Genomic DNA, 24,615 nt, shown 5'->3' on the forward strand with positions numbered 1-24,615 from the left:
AATGTCAAGGCAGTGACTTACAGCAGTTTAAGGCTTGTGTGGGATTTGAAGGGACAGTTAATCCACAACAAAGAAATTCACTGACTTTTAAACTTTTTTCCCCCATTTTGGTCGAGTCTTGTGTAGCTTCTAAACAATTTTAGAAATGTCATAAAGCATTTTGTGTTTAGGCAGATTAAGTCAATTAGATAACAGACGCTGTGCACCAGACAGCACATTGTGCTTTAAATAGCTTTGCGTAGAGCGTCAGGGTTCTTTTCATGTATCAACATATCTGAATGTAACTAAAGACTAAAGAGAGCGTGTGTGTATAATGTAAATAAAAATGGCTGCACTTTTTATCCGTGGTTTTCAAATGACAAAATAACTACAGGAGTCGGTGACTGGAAAGAATTTTTTTTTACTCTGCATTAATTTTCGAAAGGGCAACAATAAACAACCATTCATTTAATCAACACAATGGCTTTTACATGCAAACAGCATCATCATTATAGAATTCTTACATCAGGCAAATAACTTTGGCATTAAAGATTTACTGTGAAATCCCTCAAAAGCAACAATTTTAGATTCCTGCTGCCTCGATAAAGACTTTAATACGGATGATTCAGTTAATCGTTGCTTAAATTTCCCAATTACATGCAGGAACCACGTCTCATGTTCACATTCTTGTGAGATAAATACTAAATATTTTCAATTATAAATCTTTAGAGCTGGTAATTTCTTTAACAATTGTTAGACTTTTTAAGGCACTTTTGGGATCATAGAGTCAAAGTCTACTTGGGGCAAAAATGAAATAATCTAATGTGAAAGAAATACCATCGCACAGAGTAGAATACAAAAAAATGTTGACGTATTTTCTGTAAATGCTTTGCTAAGCGTTTGAGTATAAATGACTTAAGCTGCCAGACTACAGTACAAATCTACCTGCTGTGCATGTGTGCAGAGGCCCCTAATAAAAGCAGCATATTAACCCAAAGGCACAAAATATATTTATATGAAATTTAAAAAAAATTACAATCCCACAAAAATAAATCACACACAGTTTTTAGGAGCAACACAAATCGATGGTGTACTGTGGCACCAGTAGAGATTAGAATCTCAGATTTCTCCTTGTAGAACACAAATCCAACCTTCTCCAATCATGACTAAACACATTAGGAGTTACTTAACAGGCAACATGTTTAAAGGTTAAACTGAGATAGGAATATATCATTTTTATAACATTCACCTTATCCGGTAAACAATCCTGTATTTACGTAAACGTTTGTAGGAAAATAATCTCTGATAAAGAGCTGTGAATCAGAAAATATATTTGTCTAAAATATTTTTTTCTGTGCGCAACGTAGCAGCCCAAAAGTATGATTTAATCCTCCTAATGTTAGTCTAAGGCTTAAGGTGAAAAAGCTGCTGAACACCCTGAGCTTACATTACTTTGGCTTCTTATACATAGTTTATCAGAACAAAAACATGATATGCATTTTTCCTGTAGCATATAGCAGACAAAAATATTTAGATTATTAACGTGAACAGCATCTTGATTTAAGTATTGATCAGTTTGATGGACAATAAACATGATTAACGTTCCCGTTTCTACGGCTGTGGAGACGTGTTCCTGACAGCGTCGTTCGCTGGGCGCGTCCACCGCGCCGCCATTAAACGCAAAGACCTCAGCTGGGATCGAAGCACAGGCACTGGTCAGTGGAGCGGTGTGTGTCAGTGTGTATGTCTGTGTGTGTCTGTGTGTGAGAGAGAGAGAATGTGCGCAGGAAGAGCCGGACAAGCATTAGCACAGCACACAAGCGATAATATAACCTAAATATGAAAACCCCGGGCCCGTTACCCCCAATTACTCAAAGCAATGCGAACCTGCAGATTAATCAGAATACAAAAAAAACAATACGATAACGTAAAAAAATAAAGACAAACAACCCAAAAGGGAAAAGGATGATTCTCCTCAGGGGGGCTGCAGGTGTTCGGGTTTTACATGATGGAGCAGTTCTCCGGTTTGATTCCGCCCTGAAGGAGGAAGAGACGCATTGCTGCGTTAAAAACAACAAGGACACAGGACGAAGGGAGAGACGGGACACACAAACTTGTGTGTATATCGACTCTTATCCATTAAACCTCCGCACGATGGACTGAGCCGTGGTCGAGGAAGGAAAACAGATTTCCTTTCAACAATCGACAGATCTTCAATATTTGCTTCTGCATCGTTTGTTCTTGTATTTAAAACAGAAAATGAAACGTCACATGCCGACTCCGTGCCATCACCCCACAGGACTTGAAACATCTGGAACACCTGTGTGTTATTGTGGTACAGGAAACTGTTGATTATTTGTTAAGTGTCTGTTGAGCCACAGGAGGGGGTTTCACTAATTACTTTTAATTCATGCTAATTAATGCAAGGCCAAACTGCTCATCCGCCCGGTGCAGAGTTTAGGATTTAGCGGTGAGGTTTCGGATTTGGCCGGTGTGATGGAGGACTACAGAGGCTGCATCCTCCTGAATGATTTACAGAAAGTGCTTCATAAAAAGGGCTCAACGTGTCAGTGGGACTAAGACACTTGACGATTGGACGGCGAGACGTCCCAAGGACCCTCGCGGGACCTTTGGTCCGAGCGAGGAGGTGCTCATGCAGTGTAGTTACATAACTGTACCTGTCTGGGCTCGTTGGTCCCCATGAAAGAGGAGTGTCCCACGAGGCCCTCGGGGAGCCCCCCGCTGCTGCCGACGCCCGAGCGTTCCGCGGTCTGCCCGCAGGAGTCGCAGATCACCGTGCGGCTCCGGAGGTTGTACTCGTTGTCTCCGCCACTCGTGCTGTGAGCTCCCTGCGGGGGGAGAAGAGGGGGGGGGCACACAGAATAGGGTACTTGCCACTGCTGCTCAGCTGGGGGAAAGCGACAGGAAGTGACTGAACGGAGGAGGAACTCACCATGTCGTCATTGTCGTCGTCATGGAACAGGGTGCGTGTCACTTTCCTCATGGCCATTTCCTGATGGGACAAAATGTTTTGAGTATTCATAGTTTTGTTTAAAAGAGAAAGAATGCAAAAGGAGAATGCGGGTGAAGCCGGACCTCTCCGTTGGCGCTGATGAGGGAGGTCTGCATGAGGTCGCCGGTGCCCCAGGAGCTCTGGTTCTTCCACACCAGGTCAGAGGGAGGGTTGTGGGTTCCGCCGCCGGAAGCGGCCCAGATCTGCAAAGGTGGGAGTTTGCAAGAGATTGTCGACTTTTAATAGCTTGCAAACTGCTCATCACAAATTAAGTTCTCTTCAAATAGAATGATTCTGTTTGCATTTACAAGAGTCAAACGAACAAAGAGACCAAAATAGACAAAAGTAGAAAAGTTGGTGTTTCTTACAGTGACAGTTCCTCCGGCCTTCAGAGTGAACTTGGAGGGAAACTTGTAGACGATGGGAGTAGAGGTACCGACTTGCCTCTTCACCTGCCAGTTGCCCAGAGATTGGTCCTGCGTGAGAGAAACAAGGAGAGAGAGAGAGGAGGAGGACGGGAGAAAACGTGTAAAAAACCCTTCAAAATGTCACAGCTGAAGCATCAACACTTTCTAAAATGAGGTTATCACAAGGTAAACACTTTAGCAAAATGGGCGGCGTGAAAAAGCCCTTGAGACACGTCAAAGCGTTTGGAAAGACTCACTGACCTCATCGGCCTTGTTGCTGAGGCGGATGAATTTCCCCTCCAGGTCCACCTCGTCCACCGTGATGCGGCCGCTGGCTGAGGCTTGCTGACTAATGCGAGTCTTGGTCACAGTGCCCCCCACCATGCTGGAGGTCTCGCTGTCGTTGCGGCGGCGCTTCTTGGCGCTGGCCGTGCCCGAGGAGTTGCGGCTGCTGGATGCGGCGCCGGTGGCGGCGCTTTGGAGCAGGCGGCTGGTGTGGCTGTGACCCGAGCCGGAGGAGTGGACGGCGCGGCTGAGGAGACTGTGGCTGGATCCGGAGGTCCTGGACACTGTGACCTTGGCTGTAGGGCTGGGGGACAGACTCAGCCTGAGGGACAGGAGAGCAGATGATGGGTTTGGATTAAAGCGGTATCACCCTTTTTACTGCACTAACTACCTCTAGACCCTCTGGTGCCTCAAGGTCCATGTTTGATGATTAAGCTTCCATTTGTAAAAACCTCACCTCTCCTCCTCTCCCTCCAGCAGCTTCCTGTACGCATTAATCTCCATGTCCAGGGCCAGTTTGATGTCCAGCAGCTCCTGGTACTCGTCCAGCTGCAGCAGCAGCCGCGCTCTGATATCAGCCATCTCCCGCTCTTTATCCTCCAGCCGCCGCCGCATCATGTCCCGCTCCCTCGCCATAGCCTCCTCCAGCTCCCGCACCTTGGACTCGCTGGCTGACAGCTGATCAAAGAGGCCGCGCACACGGGGGGGTTTGTCAAATACGACAAGTTCGACACGGCAAGCCTGCTTGATGTGTCGGGTGAACCTCAACGGTAATCAATGAAGTTCGATCAGCCGCCCAGCAGCGTGGCCAGTGGAGCAGACTGTGTGTGTGTACCTGTTTCTGCAACAGGCTGAGCTGGCTCGACATGCCCTCCACTCGCACACGGGTCTGCTGCAGCTCCTCGTGAGCGGCTCCCACCATGTGGCTGTTCCTGTCCGCCGAATGACGAGCGTTCTCCAGCTGAAGACAGGATAAAGTCCATCAGCCGCGGCTTAAAATTAACGTGATCCTCACGTATACATCCACATTTTACCCACCCAAAGCATTTAGGGGGCTGTTGTGAGGCACCGTGGGGGGTTGGGGGGGGTACTACAACTTGGCCCTCAGTGTCTCACTGAAGGACACTTCATTATGCGGCGATCAGACCGCTGACCTTGTGATTAAAGGTCGATCCCCTTCACACTGAACCACAGGGGCCACTTCCTGCACTGAGCCACCTGGCAAAGACTGAGCGGTTTGAAATACAGATTATTAACCCGCGGTTGTGTCACCATGGAAGGAATGAAATATTTTCTGTTGAGGAAACATTAACTCCCAAAAGAGGATTTTAGTTTCTAGTAAAACGAGTTAATGTGCGGTTTTATTTACAAGTAAATTCTGCTGCGTTTATCCATATTTCTCCCACAACACACAGATTATGGCTGTTAAATGAATTCCCCCTGTGTGACGATAAAAGGATAGAGGCCAGCGAAAATAAGTATTTAATGCACTTAGAGTGAAAAAGCATGTTAATCAATACGCAATACCTCAGCTGTGGTTATCGGAGTGCTATCAGCTCAGTAAAGTCGTTTGCAGAAGCAAAACATCTAAACTCAAAGCGGATCTGCCCGACAGTCTCCACTCGGCCTGTAGGTGGCAGCAGAGCGCCGCCTGCTGCAGCATCCAGACCCACCTTAGAGTTGTAGGTCTTCTCCACCTCCTCCTTGTAGAGGCGGACCTGCTCCTCCTGCTGGGCTCTCATCTCGACCAGAGCGGCGGCCAGCTTGCTCTCAAATTCCAGCCGCTGCCCGCCGTCCAGCTCCACCACGTGCGACTCGAAGCGGCGCCGGGACTCGCGCAGCTCCTGGAGGCAGAGGATGGGGATCAGTCTCAAGAGCATCTCCTTTTATCCTGGTGAATAATCCAACTGGGAATCGTGTCCACAAGAAGCTGGTCCGACTGTCAATTTATTTTTTAGACGACAATTTGTATTGACATTTGGATTATTTTCAAGCACTATAAAACAAATTAAAAGACCTGCAGAAACCGGTTATAGTCAATAAACTTAATTGCATTGATTAGTTAGTCGCTGTGCAGTAATTACTTGTTTACAAGTGCAGAGCTTCAGCACAGTTATCTACCCTGGTGACCTTTAACAAACTCCTAATCAATACGTTTAAATTTGAAAAACGCCAAATCCGATGCCAGTTTAGGTAAGAACATGAGTACGACCAGAGCATGGTGAGAAAATAAACCCAATGAATTAAATAGAATTTGCATGGAAATGAGCTGGAATAAAATAGAAAAGGGAAAAAGCAAAAAAAATAAGACAAAACAAACTAGCAAGGATGTTGGAAGAGAATCAACATTTTGTGGAAGAGATGAAAAGTCGCACAGCTGAACAGAAATAGAAGGGTTCAGGTGAAGAGTAGAAACCTCGTTGGAGATGTTCTTCTGGAACTCCAGCTCCTCCTTCACGGTCTGCAGGCGGTTCTCGGCGTCCACTCTCCTCAGCATCTCATCCTGCAGCTGCCTCCTGGCATCGGTTAAGCTGCCTTCCAACTGGGAGGGCGAGGGAAAAGAAAAGAGGAATCAAACACAGCTCGAGGTGTAATCAGATCAGGCATTCTTTAGTGTTAAGAGTGTGGCCAGTAGGTGGCGCAGGGCCACAACTCCATCGACAGCAGTCCTTAAGTAAACCTCATTGACAAAGCAAACAGCAGAGAATGCAACTTCATTCAACCTGGACTGCCCGGTGGGTTTACATGAATCCACTACTTCCGGCCGCCTCGTTTCAGGAGGTCGTCCACGGCAACCTCACTGCGGACTGCTGCGTTTCATTTGCAGCAGAACATGTTTTCTGTGACGTTTAAGGTAGACGTCCTCAAAATGCTGAAGTCACTCTGACATTACGCAACAAACATGCATTCATGTCATTTCTCCGTGCTTTCTGACCCAGTTTGTATTGGCCCCCGAGGCGTGGAGCGTCCTGGAAACAACAGCGACCACGTTAAGAGACGCGCGTTACCTTGGCCAGCTGGGCCTTGAGCTCCTTGAGCTCCGCCTCCACGCTGCGCTTCTCCCCCATGGCGGTGGAGAGGGAAGCATCTTTAGAGTTCAGCAGGGCCTCCAGGTCCCTCAGCCTGAGCAGAGCCGCCTCCAGGTCAGACTCCTTCTTGCCGTTCCTGGAAAGACACAAGACAAAGAAGGTGTGCACGTCAGTCCGTTGTCCCTTCATTCATTATGGCTTCTTCATTCAGACTTTCGTTAAAGCTGATCAAAGGTTACCCGACTCCCACTCCCTGGTTTTTAAATTATTAAAATAATTTCTTAAAATCGTTGTGAAGGTGGTTATTAAAATAAAGCCACGTGTTATTCATGCACAATGGTTTTCGGTAAAAGGTTTAAATAGTCTATTCCCTCCTCCGGTAAATTGGGCCATTTGGGTTCAAGCCTGCTGAGAAAAGATTAATACTACACTGAGAACACGTTCCTTTATTTCTACCAGGAGTGAAACTTGAGAAGCGCCGGAGAGCTGAGCTGCAGCGACAGACGCTGCGGACTACACAAAGCCGCCATTGTACCGAGCCCGGCAGTTGTTGTAACTGAACTTAGTCCAACACATCCACGTGCCGTTATCAGGGCTTGGGTTCCTTGGGTTGGAAGGAAAGTTACTTGGATACGGCCATGGAAAAACAATAAATACGAGAGAGGGAGAGAGTCAGCAGTGTAGGTGGCTCATGCAGAGTCATGGAGGAAACGAGTTCCCTCCCATTCTACTGGGCCCTCTAGGCCAGTCTTCATTGTCTCTAATGACGGCCATCTGCTGGGGGAAATGGCTTCCAGGCTGCTCACACAGACCTCGGTCCTCTGGGCTCCGCTGGGACAGAGCAGGGCACAAAGTTGCTCCTCGGCGGACTGACCATTAACAAAGAAGAACATTCACGGGCCTCAGAGGTGCAAAGGTCATCTATGGGTTTAGGGTAGCGAAAGCAAGCTCATTAATGAGAAGAGCTTTGATTCTGCTGCCTGAGAAGAGAACGATAGGAAGAAAAGCAGGACTTCGATGTGGTTTTTCAAGTACAGCAAAAAAAAAAAAAGTAAAATCAAATCCAGACAGAATATTTGTGATTCTTTACAGATGTAGAATCGAGCTCGGAGAACGTTAAAGGGGTAATTACAAAAGAGCCTCATTGTTCAGCTTTAAATGTAAAAAGCAGCTCAGTGGGTCCAAAGCAAATAACAATCACGTGCAAACACTCAAATAGCGTTTTTACCTAATAAACTAGCAAACAGTCTATCGACCAATATGTCAACATAAATGTATTCTCTAGTAGTTCAAATAGTTTATCTACTATTCATCTTGTGGTTGAACAAGTTCTGTTGAACAACGTTCATTGTGCTGTTCAGTTGCATCATTTTTTCAACCACATTTGTATCCATGATAAGTAAAGAAATGTTTGACGTGGAAAAAAGAATGTGACTTTTTACAGCCAAGGTGTACAAGTGCTTCAGATCTGTATCAGCAGTGGAACACCTGCAGTTCTTACCTACAAACACCCGAGCTGACAGTGAACATGTCAACATGTCAAGGCAGATGAGTTACCAGGGTAAAGTGAAATATGGATAGTGCTGTAAAACGTATAATCTTTACAGTTTAATAACTGCTGGTCGGCCAAGGCTTCGTTAACTATGAGGCTTCGGATGCTGTGGAACATTTTAAATTCACACCAACGCTGCTCATTAAGTAATTACGGAGCGCAATAATAAACCCAAACAGCTCGGAGACAAAGCGAGACGTGTCCGTTTTTACGTAGAAGGGCAATCTAGTCTAAATGCATTAGTGATGTGTGTACACACACACACACACACACACACACACGGTAGGTAAACATTACATGTAACTTTGGAGACCAAACTAACCGTATGATCGAACAAAAAACTACAGAAGTGTTCTTTTAGAAAAGTTGTAACCAGGGGGAAACGTCTGGTTCTGGAAAGAGAAGCAAACAAAGTGCCTTAAAGCTGCATTTCCTCTACTGACCACCAGGGGGTGAAGGAGGGTGTGGCTACCTTGTGATTGACAGCTCTCTACCACAGCGTTGTGGGGTCTGGGAGGAGTCCACGTTTTCGTTTTAGACCTCAAACCCTTTCACACAAGGTTTACAGTTCGAGGACTTTCAGGCCAAACCATCAGAGAGATTTTAAACATTTCATGCAAAGGTCAGACCGCCAACACAACCAACACACAGAGAGAGTCCCAGGACGCTTGTGTACAGCAGAGGGGGGGGGGGGGATTAGTAAAGAGTCTTACATTTCGGTTTTAATAGTATAAAGAGACCTCTGCCCTAAATGCAGAAAATGGATGAACAGTGTAGTTCTGGGTACCTGTGTACTGATTAATATTATATTAGCAACTCCTGCATCTCATGGGTTGCATATTTTGGTAGTTTACTTTTGGTCCCAATACCGAATCTCTTTTAATTTAAGTCTTTTGTCGAGAACAGCAGTGTGAGGTTCTGCAAAAAAAACAAAAAACAAAATCAGCTGACCACCCTGTAAACCTGCAGCCAGCATGGGCGAGGATAGCGTAGGTCAATGCAAGGTCATGAATAATTTAACTCTGTAAATTCATGACAAGAAGTAGCTCAGAAGAGTTCAAGAGCAAGATTTTAACCGTGACCTAAAAAACAGACATGATTAATAACTAAAATAAGTCCTATAATAAAGCACAATAACCAAATTTTGTAGCCAATATTTCAATTTACAATGCAAATATTAACCGGCACAAACTACCAACTGCCAGAACAACCAGTGCAGTTTGGACTCGTCGCCACAGCACAAATGTTCTTAAGATTGAATGTGGTTCATGATAACGGCGCCCGTTGGAAAAGAAAAAAAAAAACAGGCCGTGGCTTCTGAATGCAAACGGCAGCACGTTGGAAAAGCTCGTCAGTGGATGTGTTGGCATTTCTCTGTGGGCGTATTTGTGCGCGTTTGAGTCGGTTCTGCACTGCGTGGGAGTGTTGGCTGTAAAACCTGTGTGAACCACCTTGTGGTTAAGTGCATGCGTGTACTGCATGTTTGAGTGTCCATACTGTGCATCTGATATGTTCGTGTGCACGTGTCGCTCTTGTATATGATTTACATAATCCAGTGCAGGGAGTGCGTGTGGGCCATTTGCTTTAGACTATCCGTTTATATAAACCAGTATGAAGAGCGTAATCAGAGGCCCCGGCATAAATACCCTCTGACTTCATGTTTACATTTGGTTCCATAAAAAGCCTGGCAGCCTGCGCTCGTAGCACACGTGAGGAGTCTCTGCAGTTACTTCCCTATTAATATTTACAAAACAATACACCGTCAGCATGAGACCAAGTACTGAGAATGGCTGCGAGCCAACAGATGAGCAAACAATCAGATTACATTTGGGAAAATTAGAAAGATTAAGCCCAAAAAGAATAGCAGCCGGTTTCATCAAGACAAGGGAAATCTGCAGCAAGTGTAAACAAGGCAGAGTGGTTTCTGAGAAGAACGTTGTGCCGAGAGAGCAGCTCTGGCCTATTTACATTGTGCTCTGAGAGAAGGAACTGAAAAAGGGAAAATTAGGTACATTTGGGAAGCGTAGACCACCTCATTCCTCCCCCCACACGCACACAAATGTCTGCGACTGTTTCACACGCCATTCCACCCTTTTTAAGCAACCATATTAGAACTTCGAAACACATTCGGTTACAGAGCAAATTACACATTTCAAAGACAAAATGTGAGTCATGGGGGAAGGAGGAGACTGGTGTGTGTAGATGGAGATGTGAGAAGAAAGAGGAAAAAAGAAAAGCGGGAGAATAATGGAGACGGGAAATGTGAGGAGGAGGAATGTGTTGGCTCGGCGCCCGGCCTCTTGGATGACTCACAGCTATCTTTGTCCGTCCCAGTGAGGAGAAACGTTCCTCGTGGAGCGAGAGAGAGAGAGAAAAGAGACCGCCACACACCCCGCCCCCTATTTTGCTATGCCGTTGCTGTGGTAACCAAGGCCTTGTCGACAGGCCAGCCAGTATGCAGTTTCTAGCATAGTGCCGACGCTACAGAATTACAAAAAATATTCAAAGTACCTCCAATAAGAGGGTGCGGTTTCTTTTGTGCTCTCCTTAAGTCAATGCCATAATTTCTACGAGATGGCCGAATTACTGCAGCCACTTTGCAGGATTGATGCAAAGCAGTTGAATTACATATTTAGACATTTTAAAGATATTCTGAAATTTTAGTTGAGTGGGTCAACGTGGTGCACTAGTCGGTCCTGAATATGGCTGCACAGTTCAAACACATCACCTTCCTGGCCGTCTCTGCAGGCTTTGATGTAATCGCCTCAGATCTCCGCTCCCGCCACAATATAATTAAGGGGAATGGCAAATTAGTTTAATCCGTGATTCAATTCGACATCTTTCCGGTAATAACGTCCTCATTCGTCTGGATAATTCACAGAAGTCAGCGTCAACAGTTCAGTCAGGATGACGAGTAGAATAGCGTACAGCGTGCTCACATTTACATTGTTTGAAGCATCACAAAATAAATTCACCTACATCTGACTGGGGCGGAGGCAGAAACCACAGATGTGAGTATGTTTAACCATAGGCCGATAGCACCAGTTTGAGTAGAGGGATTTTTTAAAATTGTTATCTTTTAAAGGAAAGTTATTCCCATTTACAGAAAAGGGAAAGCAGCAGCTGGGGATTGAGATACCTACATGTGCGCACACACACACACACACACACACACACACACACACACACACACACACCTGGGAGCTGCTGCTTTGTGCCGTTTACCAGGGAGCAGCCCCCCTGCAGCAGTCGGGGGTTCAGTGCTTTGCACACGGACACAGCTGCTGAGCTGTAGAGGAGGGTCGGGGGGGGGTGTTGCATCTCATTCACCCATGAGGTTTCTCTCTGCAAGAGGCCGCTATAGTAAAGACCAATTCATCCCTTCGTTCATTTCCTGTCGTACTGTTCAAACAATTCCTCTGACGTGCAGCAAAGTGTTGATTCATACGGCATGTTCTCTCTCACACACACACACACACACACACACACACACACACACACAGGGTGGGGTTTCCTGATGACTCACAGCTAGAGACAAGGGGGTAAAAAAAAAAAAAAATGGTTTACCCAAATTCCCTGCAGATGTTGAAAATGTTCCCTCGTCCAGTTATAGCCCCCCGACCCCCCCCTTTCCCCTTTCCAGCCATTCGGCGAGCGGCTTTACGTGGAGAACGCTGGAGGGAAAAGGTGACTAAGAGGAAGGCTGTTGAATAACGCGTTCTATAAACAAGCGTGGGGGGGCCCGAAGGGCGGAATCAGGAGGAGGAAACAAAAAAAAAAAAAAGGGCATGGTTTTAATACTGTGTTAATGAGCCTTTACAATAAAACACCTTCTGTGAGGCCAACTAACATTTTAATGTCGCAATTAGTTTTTTCATTAATTAGATAATAGTATTTTTAGTCATCACGTTTTTTTGTAGCCCAAAGTGCAGAACCCTCAGGTATCGAATCCCTTAACAAGCAGTGGCTCATATTCTTTCCCGTAGGAGGAATTTGTCTTCTGACCGAAACGAAAAGCCACTCTAGACTTTCACGACTCGCTGAACTCATTTGAAATACCAGCTTCTTTTGTCAATTATTTCAATTATTCAGAAAAAGGAAAAAGCAGGAACTTCTGACATCATTTCACTGACTTACTCGTGGCCTCTCTTCCATTTTAATCTCATGTTATAGACAATTAATTAATAATGAATTAATTTTCTTTATAAATAACTCGAATGCAACTAGCAAACGTGTCGGCAGGGATTCCAACTGAACTTTGACCCGTTGTGACGGCTGCAGATGAACCCGTTTGTTGCAGAGGCTTGCGTTGATCCACACAATAAAGATAAGCCGAGCGGAGAGGCCCTCTTCCTCAAGTCAACGCGGTTTTTCCAAGTGTGTTGTTCAGCCCCAGCGCCCCCCCCAATATAAAAACCGTACAGGCTGCCACATGACATGTCTCCCGTGTCTCTTCAGCGGCGAGGAACACAATAACAGGGATTGTGCGTGTATCTGCGTGTGAGGCATCACTAGAAAACCACAGCTTTAGCTTTGGGGTGGATGGGGGGAGAGGGGGGAGAGGGGGCACACCCGGACTCGTCCACATGTGGCGGATGGGAACAGAGTCGCTAGTGTCTTCGGTCTTCTGTGTTTAAGCCGTCTCAAAAACAGTTTATCATCTGCAAAAGAACCGTGTGTTATCTCGTTGGACGATTTGCATTCGTTAATATATAGTTCCTCAAACACGGCCAGTGAACCAGGGATGAAAGGCGGAAGTGTCCAATGTCGCCAACAGACACATGGGACCTCCTTTGTTCCTCCCTTCGTGATTCGGTGATGAGTCAGCGGAGAGCCGGCAGGCGCCAGTCCCCCCTGTTCGTTTATGGGCTTCATTCTACTGGTTCTAAACCAGATTAAATGCCAGGATAAGGAGAAGAGGTTGAATCTCTTTCGCTTCCTTATTAACTGACAAGAGCACAGTTGAAGGCGGGATCAAAAGTAAGGAACGCTTTTTTAAACCCTTCAGATAACCGGTTCAGCTGCATTGCCTCCACATTGTTGATTTAAGTATACGACATTATCTCGCTGCCAGAAGAGATTATTCATTAGGGAGAACACAATGCGATGCCGCTCTGTGTGATCGTTAGGAGTTCTCCATTTGCCACAACGAGACGTCCCGCCCGGAGCATCGCCAGCCTCACTTGAGCTCCACGGAGACGACTGCAGATCGTTAGAGCCCCCCCGCACTCATTTACAATGAACGAAGAGCGCCGCTGATGTTAGCTAAACAGAAACCCATGTGGAGTTTATGGGACTGTGACGAGCTGAAGCTTTTTCCAGCGGAGAGGAACCATATTTGCGGTTGTGGGACCAGCTCGGCGGTGGGGGAGGGGGGGGGGGAGGGCTCTCACGCACTTGGCATCGACGGCAGACGTACAAGAAATAGGGAGAAAAGCTCAGTGGTGACAGCCTGACGGATCCAAGAAACACAGAGAAACGAGCGTGTAGCGGCAGGTGAGCTGAAAAACGCTGGAAAAAAAGGCCTTGTTGAAAAAAAAGGCCTTGTTGACTTTCCTGCGATTGTCTCGATGCTGGCAGCGTGTTCGGTTCCCTGTGGCGAACCCCTCCCGCCTGGCAACAAGCTGCAGAAACTACACACGCAAACTATGTCCGGAGTACTTTGAGTCAGAGTGTGTGGGTGTGAAAAAGTCACTATTCTTTTAGTTGGGGGGGGGGGGGGGGAACAATAGCGGTGCAACACTCACAACTCAGGTTTACTCAACTCATACTGATTAGAATTACAAATGAAAGTAAATCAGCCTCTCAGAATACTACACGAGATAACCGCTAACTGAGTACAACACTTAATGCAGAACAAAGGTGAAAGAGCTTCCTCACAGACCTGGAATCAGAATCTTTTATTACAATTTAACCCCTAGATGGAAACAGGGGAATGATTGAAGTTACGGGCTGTTTTTGGGGCATAAAGCACACCAAAAAAAGAAAAAAAAAAAAAGGGGAGAGCAAGGGAGAGAGTCTGGAGTTCCACCACGTTAAAGTGATTTACTCTGTAATCACAGTCCATGTGCGAGTGAGTCATTGTGGGCTTGGCGGACTCTGAAGGTTCTATGGAAATTCTCTCTCTCTCTCTCTCTCTCTCTCTCTCTCTCTCTCTCTCTCTCTCTCTCTCTCTCTCTCTCTCTCTCTCTCTCTCTCTCTCTCTCTCTCTCTCTCTCTCTCTCTCTCTCTCTCTCTCTCTCTCTCTCTCTCTCTCTCTCTCTCTCTCTCTCTCTCTCTCTCTCTCTCTCTCTCTCTCTCTCTCTCTCTCTCTCTCTCTCTCTCTCTCTCTCTCTCTCTCTCTCTCTCTCTCTCTCTCTCTCTCTTCTGGTCAGCTGAAGTCCAACTCTTGTTACTCAGTACTCAGTAATAAAGCAGAGACGGCTCCATTCATCAGCCATCAGCACATTTACAGGCCCAGCCATCTGTTTTCCGTTAGCAACCGAGAGGAAAACCAACACTTTTCATTGCAGGATTCGTAGCAACTACTGAAATTTATATCTGCAGGATTGAGAAACAAAAAACAGTAACTGTGTATATATATATTATACATATAGGCCATGAAACAAAATCAGCCTTTAAGCTACAATACACAAGAATCAAAACTGCTTCAAAAAGGGGAAAAGTTCAGTAAATAAGAATTTTTCATATCATTATTTGAATCTATTTGGGTTTTGTACTGTTGCAATGTCAGTAATCCCAAGAGACAACAGTGAAACAATTCTCAGTTTCTAATTCTAAAAAAGTTCATTGATCACTTTGTGCTTGGCACCGTTCTTGTGTAACGTCATCAAACACCGCAGAGAACCTCGGGGACAAGTGTGCTGAGCAGGAAAAATACGCCCCCCCCCCCCCCCAAAAAAAAATCATTACTGAATCTCCTAAAGAGAAGTCAGGCCTAAATTATTTACACCTCCTTTGTACTTTTTGAACAAGTCGTTGAAGGTGAAGCTCGTCATCCACCTCTCACGCTCTCTCTGGCTCCATCCTGGGGGGGGGGGGGACACGGGGGTTTCCCTCCACCCCCACCACCTGCCCCGGGGCAGCAGAACGGAGGAGACGTGCCGTCGGACTGCATGAGGGAAGCCGTGCGGCAGCAGGATGAAGTCGAGCCACTCGCGGTGTCGGGCCTCGCGTTAAATCTATTGGATGCCAAATGACGGCGTGTCCTGACAAAGAGACGGGCGCGCGAGCGAGAAAGACGACATATTGTTGACGGCAGACGTGGTGATGGACGGCGCTCTGGTGTCGTTAACGGCTTCGAGGCCGCTCCAGGCTGCCGGTGTCGTGCGCGTGTACGCTCACTGGGAATTAAATACATTGTCCATTTAATGACTTGTCCATCCTTATATGACGAGTGCTGCGAATGAGGTCCATTGCTTATTAAAAGCTGGAGGATAAAAGATGTTTCCTAACTGTAGCTGGCTTTGTATTATGGTGATGAAGTCAATTATGAATAAAGTTGGCAGAGAACGAGCATCTGCATTGAAAGAGAAATTTCTGCCCCGGAGGGTGTTTGACATTCAAACAATGATTTGCCTGGGTTTAGAAAGAACCATGCAAGCCTAATTTATCATCCTACTAAGTACTCTGACCTAACAGCAGCGTATTACAGTCATACATTTTTAGCAATTCTGCATAATTAGGCTTTCAGATGTTGAAAGAAGGTGCTGCATATTGTGCTGTAATTTTGACTGAAGCTCCAACATTCTCACAGTTTATCTGCTGCACTACAGAATATTCATGTGATCGTTTTTGTGGAGCATTTGATTTTAATTGGGAGCTTTTTGATAATGAGATCACCTCCTAAGTCTTAGAAAATGCCAGATAGCCTAAAAATGTCAAAATGTGGTGCTTTTTTTGTCCCGGTTGCAGTAAATTTAATCTCTTGGGTTTTTGACTGTCGGTCGGGCGAAGCAATTTGGAAAGGTTTAGGTTTAGAGACGTGTAGTTAACGCTTTACGTTTCAGAGCAGGTGAAGAATTGAAATGAACCCTGGAGATAAAACAGTGAGTTATTTGTTAGGATGGGCCCTAGTCTCGTTACTGTTGAAAAAATATATACATATATATTATATATATTTAAAAAAAAGAATGAACCAGTTTGACTTATATTAAGTTTAATGGCGATTCCCATATTTTAAAATAATCTTAATTTTATTTTGAAATTCCTTACTTGCGTAACTTCCCTTTTGGGATGGTGACAGACGCAATAAAAACGTGGTTATATAACGCGTCGCCTAAGAGACGCATTATGTATTATAGTTTCCCTTGAGTTAAATATATGAACTTTGGTCAGTGAAACTCAAGCTGTGACTAATATTAGACCACTTTTTATGACATCCAGCTCTGTCAGCATTACGCTCTATTTCACCGGCTTTGGGTTTCTCACCAGGACAAATGTTGGCTGAATATTAAAAAGCTTTTGTTGATCTCATTGTGAGCGTTGCTCAGCGAGGTATTTCTTTGTATCGTAACTCAGGACAGTACAAAATACACAAGTTAAGAATTAGAAAGTTAAAATACAAGTCAGAATACAACTTTACATCCACACGGGAAATGTACAGTAGGTGATGGGATAATCCAGAAAAGTTAACTAAACAAGGGAAATAGTGGGATGATTATGAGCGACAATTAACACACGAGTCGTATTCAATAGAAAGGAAACGGTAGGAGCTTCAAGATAACAGCACTTCCTGCCGTGTTCCCGGATAGTCCGCATCGACATTTAAGCACAATGTCTGTATTTAATTCTGTGCCCGGACACGTTCCACCACGGCAACCACTGCAGTTGTATAAAGAAAATAAAAAAAACATTAAAAGAATTGTGCAAACGGTCTGGAAGCACAAATAAAAGTGTCTGCGAGCTCCGTCTGCCTGCCGCCACACCCTGAAGCTCTGTGTGCCTGCAGGTGTGGCAGACGCGGCAAATCCCTGCGCTTATGCACCTTTACGCCCCATCAAGTCCCATCAGGCAGATTGTGACCAAGAGGAGCTGTTCAAGGTTTAGAGTCAATGAAGGAGGAGAGTTTTACTTCTGAACAGCGTGTGAAGCAGGAATAACAAACAAAAAAAAACCCACACGGAGCACAAAAGATACTAAATTAGTGGATTACTTACAAATCATCTAATTAAAGGCTAATGCTTCCCAGCTCGAGGTTAGACTCCCCGCTCCAGTCTACAGGAGAGTTCGCCGTGAGGGTTTTCTGACCCGCCTCACAGCTTCAGGATTCGTTTTGCACCACCACACTCCACCCACACCAAGGGACGTGCTTCTCTCTGCTCCCGCTCTGAATCATGCAGCAGCCGAGCAGCGCTGCAGGGGGAAAGCTTGGCACCGTGGCTCAGCAGCTTGTTTGTAGCATGTGTTCCCAGTAGTAGTTATGCACACAGAGACTCCCCAGAAGAGACGCACCGTCATGCCTCCGGGCTAAACGGGTCAGCCGAGCTCCCCGGCGGCCCCACCTGTTGCAGGGAGTCCTGTCTTAACAAGGAGGGCGTGTGGGGGAGGGAGGGGAGGGGGTGGTAACAAAGTCATCGCATTGCGCGGCACCTGAGGCTCGGAGCGCCCGGCACGGCGTGTATTTATAACACAGACTTCCCGTTACGGGGAGTCAGCAGCCGGCCCATTCTGCAGCCCGTGAAAAACCTCTGAGTCACCACCCCGTCACATGTCAGAGCGCCATGGCAACCGGACACCAAACACAGCGGGTAAAGTATAACAGATAAAGCCCGTCCCGGCTGGATAAGGAGGGAGGGGGGGGGGGGGGGGGCATTCTTTTCCACCGCCCATGCGTCAAGAGAGCGGCTTTCTTTAGAAGACAACATTGCTGGAGGAGCCAGTTCTCTTTTCCTGCCAAGTAGCTGGAGAGACAAGAAGCACAAAAGGCATGCGAGAAGGGAGGGGGGGTGGGGGGGAGGTATTGTGGAAGGGACTGGAAAAGTCAAGAATTCTTCAGAATTCGCATTGTGCGCCGCGGGGGCACACACACACACACACACACACCAGAATTTTTACATCCGTATTCATTTTTCCACACAGAACCGAGCCAAACCGTCAGAGTTCTGCTCGCTGCGATTTCAATCTCATTGAATAATAATGTGAACTTTGTGACACAATGGCGCTTATTGGGGGGGAGGGGGATCCTGGCCATGGATTTCCCCCTTACACACACACACACACACACACACACACACACCGGTTTCAACACTGAAAATATTTGGTTTGTTTCCCATAAAATAAATTTGCTGAATATTTCCACGTGAATAAACGTACTTTCCATTCAGAACATTTTCTCAGACCCCTCCGACCCAGTTTGCTATGACGTCGACACAGTGCAGTGGTCCGATCTGCAGACCCCCACTCCTCAGGTGAGAGCTGAGCGCTAAAACTAACGTGAGTCAAAGACAAGCGAATGAGAGAAGTTAATCATTCCCTGCCCTCAACACACAGCTTCGGTGCATCGAAGATGAATTATTAACTTGTACTTGGTTCATGTCTTAGCTGTAGCGTCTTTTCTGAGTTTCCTTTGTGAGTTACTACAATCAAGTAGTATTTTTGATTTCGGGCCAAACTTTCCCCTTTAATGACCCAACTCCATTAAAAGTGCCACAGGTGTGAATTGTAAGGCGTGCATTGTTATCACACGCAGCCGAGCTAAACGCGGAAATGAAAAGCGTTGGCAGGGCGGCCTGAACAGAAAGGTACGGCCCGTCTTGGCTCAAGGCGCGTCACTTCATAGCCCCCGGAGGTCGACTGACGAGTCAAACAGACATAACCACCAGGAATGCGGTCTGCGCTGCCGACGGTTACTGTGGCTCAACATTCTACGCATTCCCGACTCCCTTGTACAGAGAAACAGGTGTGAACAAGAGGCAATAAATTAAAACCCTTCCGTTCCACATGACTGCAGCGCTGCGTCGATCGCTATGATGGATCTAGGCGCCGAAGCTCTGGAACAGAGCATTTTAACATGAACGTTGTTTGTTCCTATAAAAAAAGTGCAGTGTGTACTTTCTGCATATAACAAACATGACGAACTTGTTTAACGCTTTTTGCCACAACCACTTGGTTGTACTAGAACAAAGCCACTCTCTCTGCAGCTCCTCCCCCTACCTGGCTTTCAGCTCCTTGTGCTCCTCCTTCAGCTTGCTGAGCTCCAGCTGCATGCGCGCCCGCTCCTTGGCCACCTGGTCCAGCGTCTTGCGGGCGTCGGCCAGCTCCGCCTCGTAGGCCGCCTTCACGCCCGACACGTCGCGGGTGGTCGAGGACTCCCACTCGGTGATGCGCAGCCGCAGCCCGGCGTTCTCCGACTCCAGGGAGCGCACCTTGTCGATGTAGACCGCCAGCCGGTCGTTGAGGTTGCACAGGTCCTCCTTCTCCTGCAGCCTGGTGATGCGGGTCGGCGAGGCGGTGGCGCCGCGCCCGGTGCGTTTCTGGCTCGGGGTTTCCATGGTAATGATGGCTCAGCAAGAAGTGTAGAGCGGGGGTGGGAGTGGGGAGAGCGGGGGGTCTCAAGCACTAGCTGTGGGGGAAGAGGGAAGAAGAGTGAATGAAAACTAAACTTTGGGATTACTATAAGCAAACATTTCCCTCCTTCTCTGCTTCCCATAAACTTTTGGGGTAAAAATGGAGGCAAACCACATGTTCGCCATCTTGCCAAAGACTATTGGAATACCGAAGCGTTGACTCATATCAACAAATGCTGCTCGAGGCCCCGATAAGGACTTGTATACGCTTTTGACGAGCGCTAGCAGGAGAATGAATGAAAGAGGGTCGTAGTGTATTTGACAATGAGAGAAACGAGAAAACTGTTTTTTGTAACGGACTCATCAAACATGCCGAATGTAAGCCAACATTTCCAGACGTAATTCCCCGATAAGAAGTCCCCAAATTGAACAGTTATTGGCGCCTGCATGTCTTTTTTATTACAGCTATTATGGACCAGGCCTTCAACAACTTTGAAAAATGAATCAATACGGTCATCAGCTGCTCCTGTGGATACACGGGGGAGATTTCCAAGCTGCATATTTTGTCTCATCAGCCAACTGCTCTCATCCACCGATCAGCGGGGACGCCGACTACAATTTGGTCCAGCGGTGGGTGGACTTTTGCGTTCCATCCCTCCACCGCCAAAAGTGCACTTCAGGATGCCCACGCCCACGTGAATGGACGCGATGCGCGCACACGCCCACAGGAGAGGACACACTCACACAAGTGCTCTCTGGCCCGATTCTGAATAAATGCAGCATCCACTCACGCTCCCAGAATGTGGCGAGCGTTAACAGGTGCGGTCTGATGTTCCCAGGCCGTGAAAACGAGCTGAAACTTTGAAAGTCACTCCCTGACTAAATGAAACCAGCCCGGAGCCGCCTAAAGTTAAACAAGTAACAGTACTGGAACCACGGCAGCGAATGAAGTCCTCCAGTTAAACAAACACAGTCTCACGGGGGGGAGACAGAAATCTGAAGCTTACCCGGTCTGTGTGGGGGAAACCGCTCGACTTCAGCCTGCTGAGGGAACTTAAAGAAGAGTACGAGACCTGGCTAGAAGTTTGTGTGTGGTAACATACCCCAGAGGAGAGAGGAGAGAGGAGAGGCTCCGGTGAATAACGCAGCCGTGCTCGTCGCTGGTGGGTGCGTGTTCCTTTGGCTCGTGCCCTGAACTGCTCTCAGAGCTGCCGCTCAGCGCAGGCGTACCTACTGCTGAAGAGGGAGGAAAGGGGCGGGAGTGCATGAGAGGGAAGGGTGGGGCTGTGAGGAGGAGTCAGACAGTCTGCATGTGTGTACACAATCTCCCCCCACTCCCCCCCTACCTCCCTCCCTTCCTTCTCATTCCTCTCAGACCAGACCGATCTCGGCCACCGGTGCGTCTGTCAATAAAGCGCAGCGAGACGGCGAGCGGCTCCCGGGCCGGTGGAAGCGTGTGGATGCGCGGCTCCCAGCCTGCTCCTCCCGGCTGCTGTGAAGAACGCATTCTTTGCCCGTACATCTGGCTTGAAAAACCATAATAAAAAAAAAAGAGCCTTGACATCCGACTCCAAAGTCGGATGAGCGGCAGAAGGAAAAGTGACGACCTCGGCGCAGACAAACAGAGCATCAAAACACATCCACAAAGTATCCTCGTAGCGCCGTTATCCACGGGGAAGAAAGAGAACCTGTCCACGAGCTCGTTCCCTGAATCCAAAAAGGGGAAAAAAGTCCATAAGTCTGGGGCGTTGTAGAATAAAATGGCCACACTTTACCTTGAAAGTCTATAAAGATCTGACACTCCAAAACCAACTTGATTCTGGTCTTATATCGTTCCCCTCTGGGTGGAGTTAATGGAGTCACGGGTCCAATCAAGTTCTGATGCAGGAGGAAAGACGTGCTGTGTGTGTGTGTGTGTGTGTGGGCATCTCCTCACCATGGAAATGGAGGTTAGTCTATTCATTTGTGTGCGTGTCCGTCCGTGCGGTTTACCAGGGGGCAAAGACGGCCTCTGTTTTTGGGCGTGGGGACGGCCCCGGTGGCTAAGGGAGTATCCCGGCGCCGCTGTGGCCTTCCAGTGGAAAGGAGCGGTCAGCCTGTGAAGCTGCCTCTGAGTCACACGCTTTATACAAACAGCTCACTTGTTCACCTCCTCCTCTCCTTTTCTTCTTCTTCTTCTTCTTCTTCTCCTCCTTCGCTTGCAGTCTTCAACTCTCCATTTTTAAGTTTTTTTTGTTTTCATGGAAGTGACATCACATTTGCGTTCAGGTAAGCGCGCTAGATCTCTGAAGCAGAAAGGTAATAATAGACTCCCAGATTTGAAAGTATTTCTGACGGTGGGTGATAATTAACAAACATGCGATGCAATCAAGATTACCGCCAAAGCAAATAACGAGGGAAATCAATATAAAAAAGGCAAATCGGTGATCAATTTACTACAAAAAAAATGGGAACTTCAAACATATAAAGTTGCCCTTAAAATATAAATATATGTATATATATATATATATATCTATATATATATAGATATATATATAAAAATAATTTTATATAAAAATATTTTATGATTAGATTCATAATTAATTATTTTTTTTTTTTTACTTTATTGGCCAAAAATCCCTAATATAGTAATGTGCTGTAGTGGAAGACTGAACCTCTTCAAGTCCTCTTGGCTCTTGAGAAAACAGACTTGAGTCATTTGCGTTCCTTTTGGCTCGTCTCCAAACACAAATGCCCGTGCTCGGCCCTTTGGGGAAGGTTGTTGATATTCTGGCCTACACAACGAAGAACGATCACAAGGAGATTCTGACGGTGAAAGAAAAGAAACGTGTCTGAAGCGCCGTAGAGTTGGAGACAACGTGTTCCTAATAGTGAGCAAAAGGCTCACTATTAGGAACACGTTGCTCACGGTCACAACAAATTCAGGTTCACGAACCCAGAGCCATCAAACCGCAGAGAATCTCAAAGAGCTTTGCAGGCCCGCGAGTTTCTCGAGTCTCAGTCGGTATCAGGTGGGAAGACGGGAGCGGGCGGGACCGTCTGATACAATTCACCCCTCAGGAGAGGCAGTGAGCCACTTCCCGACATTCCTCATCTCGCTCTCCTCACAGCATTCCAAGCTGGCACAAGAAAAAATAAAAACAGGGCAGGGCCATTGTGCAACCTCGCGGTTGGCACATGGAGCAGGGAGGGTGCGCCGGGAGCCGCTAGGTTGGCGGTTCGAACCCTGGCTGCTCGAAAGTCCCATATCGAAGTGTCCCTGAGCAAGACACCCAAACCCCAATTGCTCCCTGGCCCAAGTGAGCCACTGACTGGCTGCTCCTGGCTGACGGAGGGATTCAGCGGGGGGATCTTTGCAGGGAAAGGGAGGCGCACGTTGGCTGTGTTGCTGCTATAATGCCGTTCCCCCCCCCCCCCCCCCCCCCCCCCTTTCCATCCTTTAGAGAAGTTTATCTTGTGCATTGATCGGTTTTCCGATGTCGTTGCCACACAAAGACGACACATTTGTGCAACCGTCCATTTTTCGTTTGACAAACCGCCGCAGTCAGTTACTCAGAAGCACGTCTACTCTCCTCGAGCGTTCTTTGTGCCTCAGAGGCCGCAGTAACCGTAAAGCATCTCGGCTGCTCAGGTGGCCATTGCTCACTATAATAGTAAGAGTCACATACGTTACTGCATCTCAGTCCAATGAGCACACAAGCCTGTTTTTCAGGCTTCTGCTTGTTTGCTTTTCAAACTAAAGCTCAATGTTGGTTTGATATTCTGTCCACGTCTCGTACAACGTAGAAGCGTGCTTGCTTTGCTTACCATGCAAATTACTGTCAACGTGATGATAGCGGCCCTTCACTGTGATGCAAATCCATTTGAACACCTTCCAGAACGTGAAGTAAATATGGCCGAGACGCACTGCACAGTGTGGTATCTTTGATGAGAGGAGCTTCGGTCTCGAGCACGTCGAAACGTGCAAAAACCATGACGGAGGAAGTTCTTCTCAGGACATCCATCGGCAACACGGGGGAGGGAAGGTCAACAGAGGGGCGTCCTCACTCGGGAGGAACAATCATCGATCTCGTGTGTGACGTTACAGTGGTGAACAAAGTATGCCAGTTACTGCACCCAAGTTGTCTTTATTTGACAACTTTAATCACTCAATCCTAAAACATGTTTTTTTTTACTCTCTACTTATTGTTACTTATTTAATTTAACAACATGTATGTCTGTCTGCGTGCATCTCCAGTTATTTGATGGTGTACATAAACATTTGATTAAATAAAACGTATAAAAATGACAGGTTTACACCTCAGGTACTTAAAAGTACTCAAAAGTATTCTTTAGACAAGACATTTACTTGCAGTCGAGTATTTCCACAGGATGCTATTTGCATTTTGCTAGTGTGTGTGTGTGTCCCCCCCCCGGAGTCATCCACGAGCACAGAGAGGATGCTGCGCCCTCCACTGGCGGGCCCCCTGAATGCGAACCTCTGCTGAGCGGGTCATGTCCCCCACTTGGTCCACGAGTTAGTTCAACGCACTGTCCGCTCGTGCACAAACCAAAACGCACGCAAACACACAACGTAAGAAGCAGTTTGGAGACACTTACACTTTGCGCGGTCTTACCGTGTCTCTTTGGAAGAGGCCTCCCTGCAGTCCTTCAAAGCGTCCTTTCCACGGTCACCGGGGACATTTCACAATGTCCACGCGGGAGTGGACCACGACACCGTCCGCGGGGCTGGAGGGGGCTTTTTTGTTGTTGTCTCTGCTTAGCGCGAATCGGTGAGGCAGAAGTCGTCTGAGCCGCGCGGCCAGCCGGCAGACACCTGCGAGTCAACACACTTGATTAGTCT

At 47.0% G+C, this 24,615-nt stretch overlaps 1 protein-coding gene across 3 annotated transcripts; it reads right to left on the reverse strand.

Annotated features, from left to right (window-relative positions):
* Positions 1-384: 384 nt before the first annotated feature.
* On the reverse strand, positions 385-24,615 carry LOC120810510 (lamin-A). 3 transcript variants are annotated; one of them, XM_040165100.2, is made up of 14 exons: positions 24,389-24,615; positions 20,876-21,005; positions 19,420-19,828; positions 6,693-6,849; positions 6,101-6,226; positions 5,358-5,528; positions 4,520-4,645; positions 4,142-4,362; positions 3,661-4,006; positions 3,361-3,468; positions 3,076-3,195; positions 2,933-2,992; positions 2,658-2,828; positions 385-2,016 (listed from the first exon to the last, which is right to left on the reverse strand). In XM_040165100.2, the coding sequence occupies exons 3-14, from the start codon at positions 19,755-19,757 to the stop codon at positions 1,981-1,983; spliced, it is 1,980 nt and encodes a 659-aa protein (XP_040021034.2). In that variant the 5' UTR covers positions 19,758-19,828; positions 20,876-21,005; positions 24,389-24,615; the 3' UTR covers positions 385-1,980. The 3 variants fall into 3 exon arrangements, with proteins under 3 accessions (XP_040021034.2, XP_040021033.2, XP_040021035.2); XM_040165099.2 differs by having other exon boundaries at positions 20,876-21,008; XM_040165101.2 differs by lacking the exon at positions 24,389-24,615 and having other exon boundaries at positions 20,780-20,974.

This window comes from Gasterosteus aculeatus, chromosome 20, assembly GCF_964276395.1.
Source record: "Gasterosteus aculeatus chromosome 20, fGasAcu3.hap1.1, whole genome shotgun sequence".
Taxonomy (NCBI): domain Eukaryota; kingdom Metazoa; phylum Chordata; class Actinopteri; order Perciformes; family Gasterosteidae; genus Gasterosteus; species Gasterosteus aculeatus.

Excerpts from the sequence above, each read along its gene's own strand:
- LOC120810510 (XM_040165100.2), bottom strand. The coding sequence starts at position 19,757 with ATGGAAACCCCGAGCCAGAAACGCACCGGGCGCGGCGCCACCGCCTCG. Across the intron at positions 4,007-4,141 it reads CTGGAGGGAGAGGAGGAGAG|GCTGAGTCTGTCCCCCAGCC; the intron begins GTGAGGTTTTTA and ends CCTGTCCCTCAG. Across the intron at positions 3,469-3,660 it reads TCAGCAACAAGGCCGATGAG|GACCAATCTCTGGGCAACTG; the intron begins GTCAGTGAGTCT and ends TCTCTCACGCAG.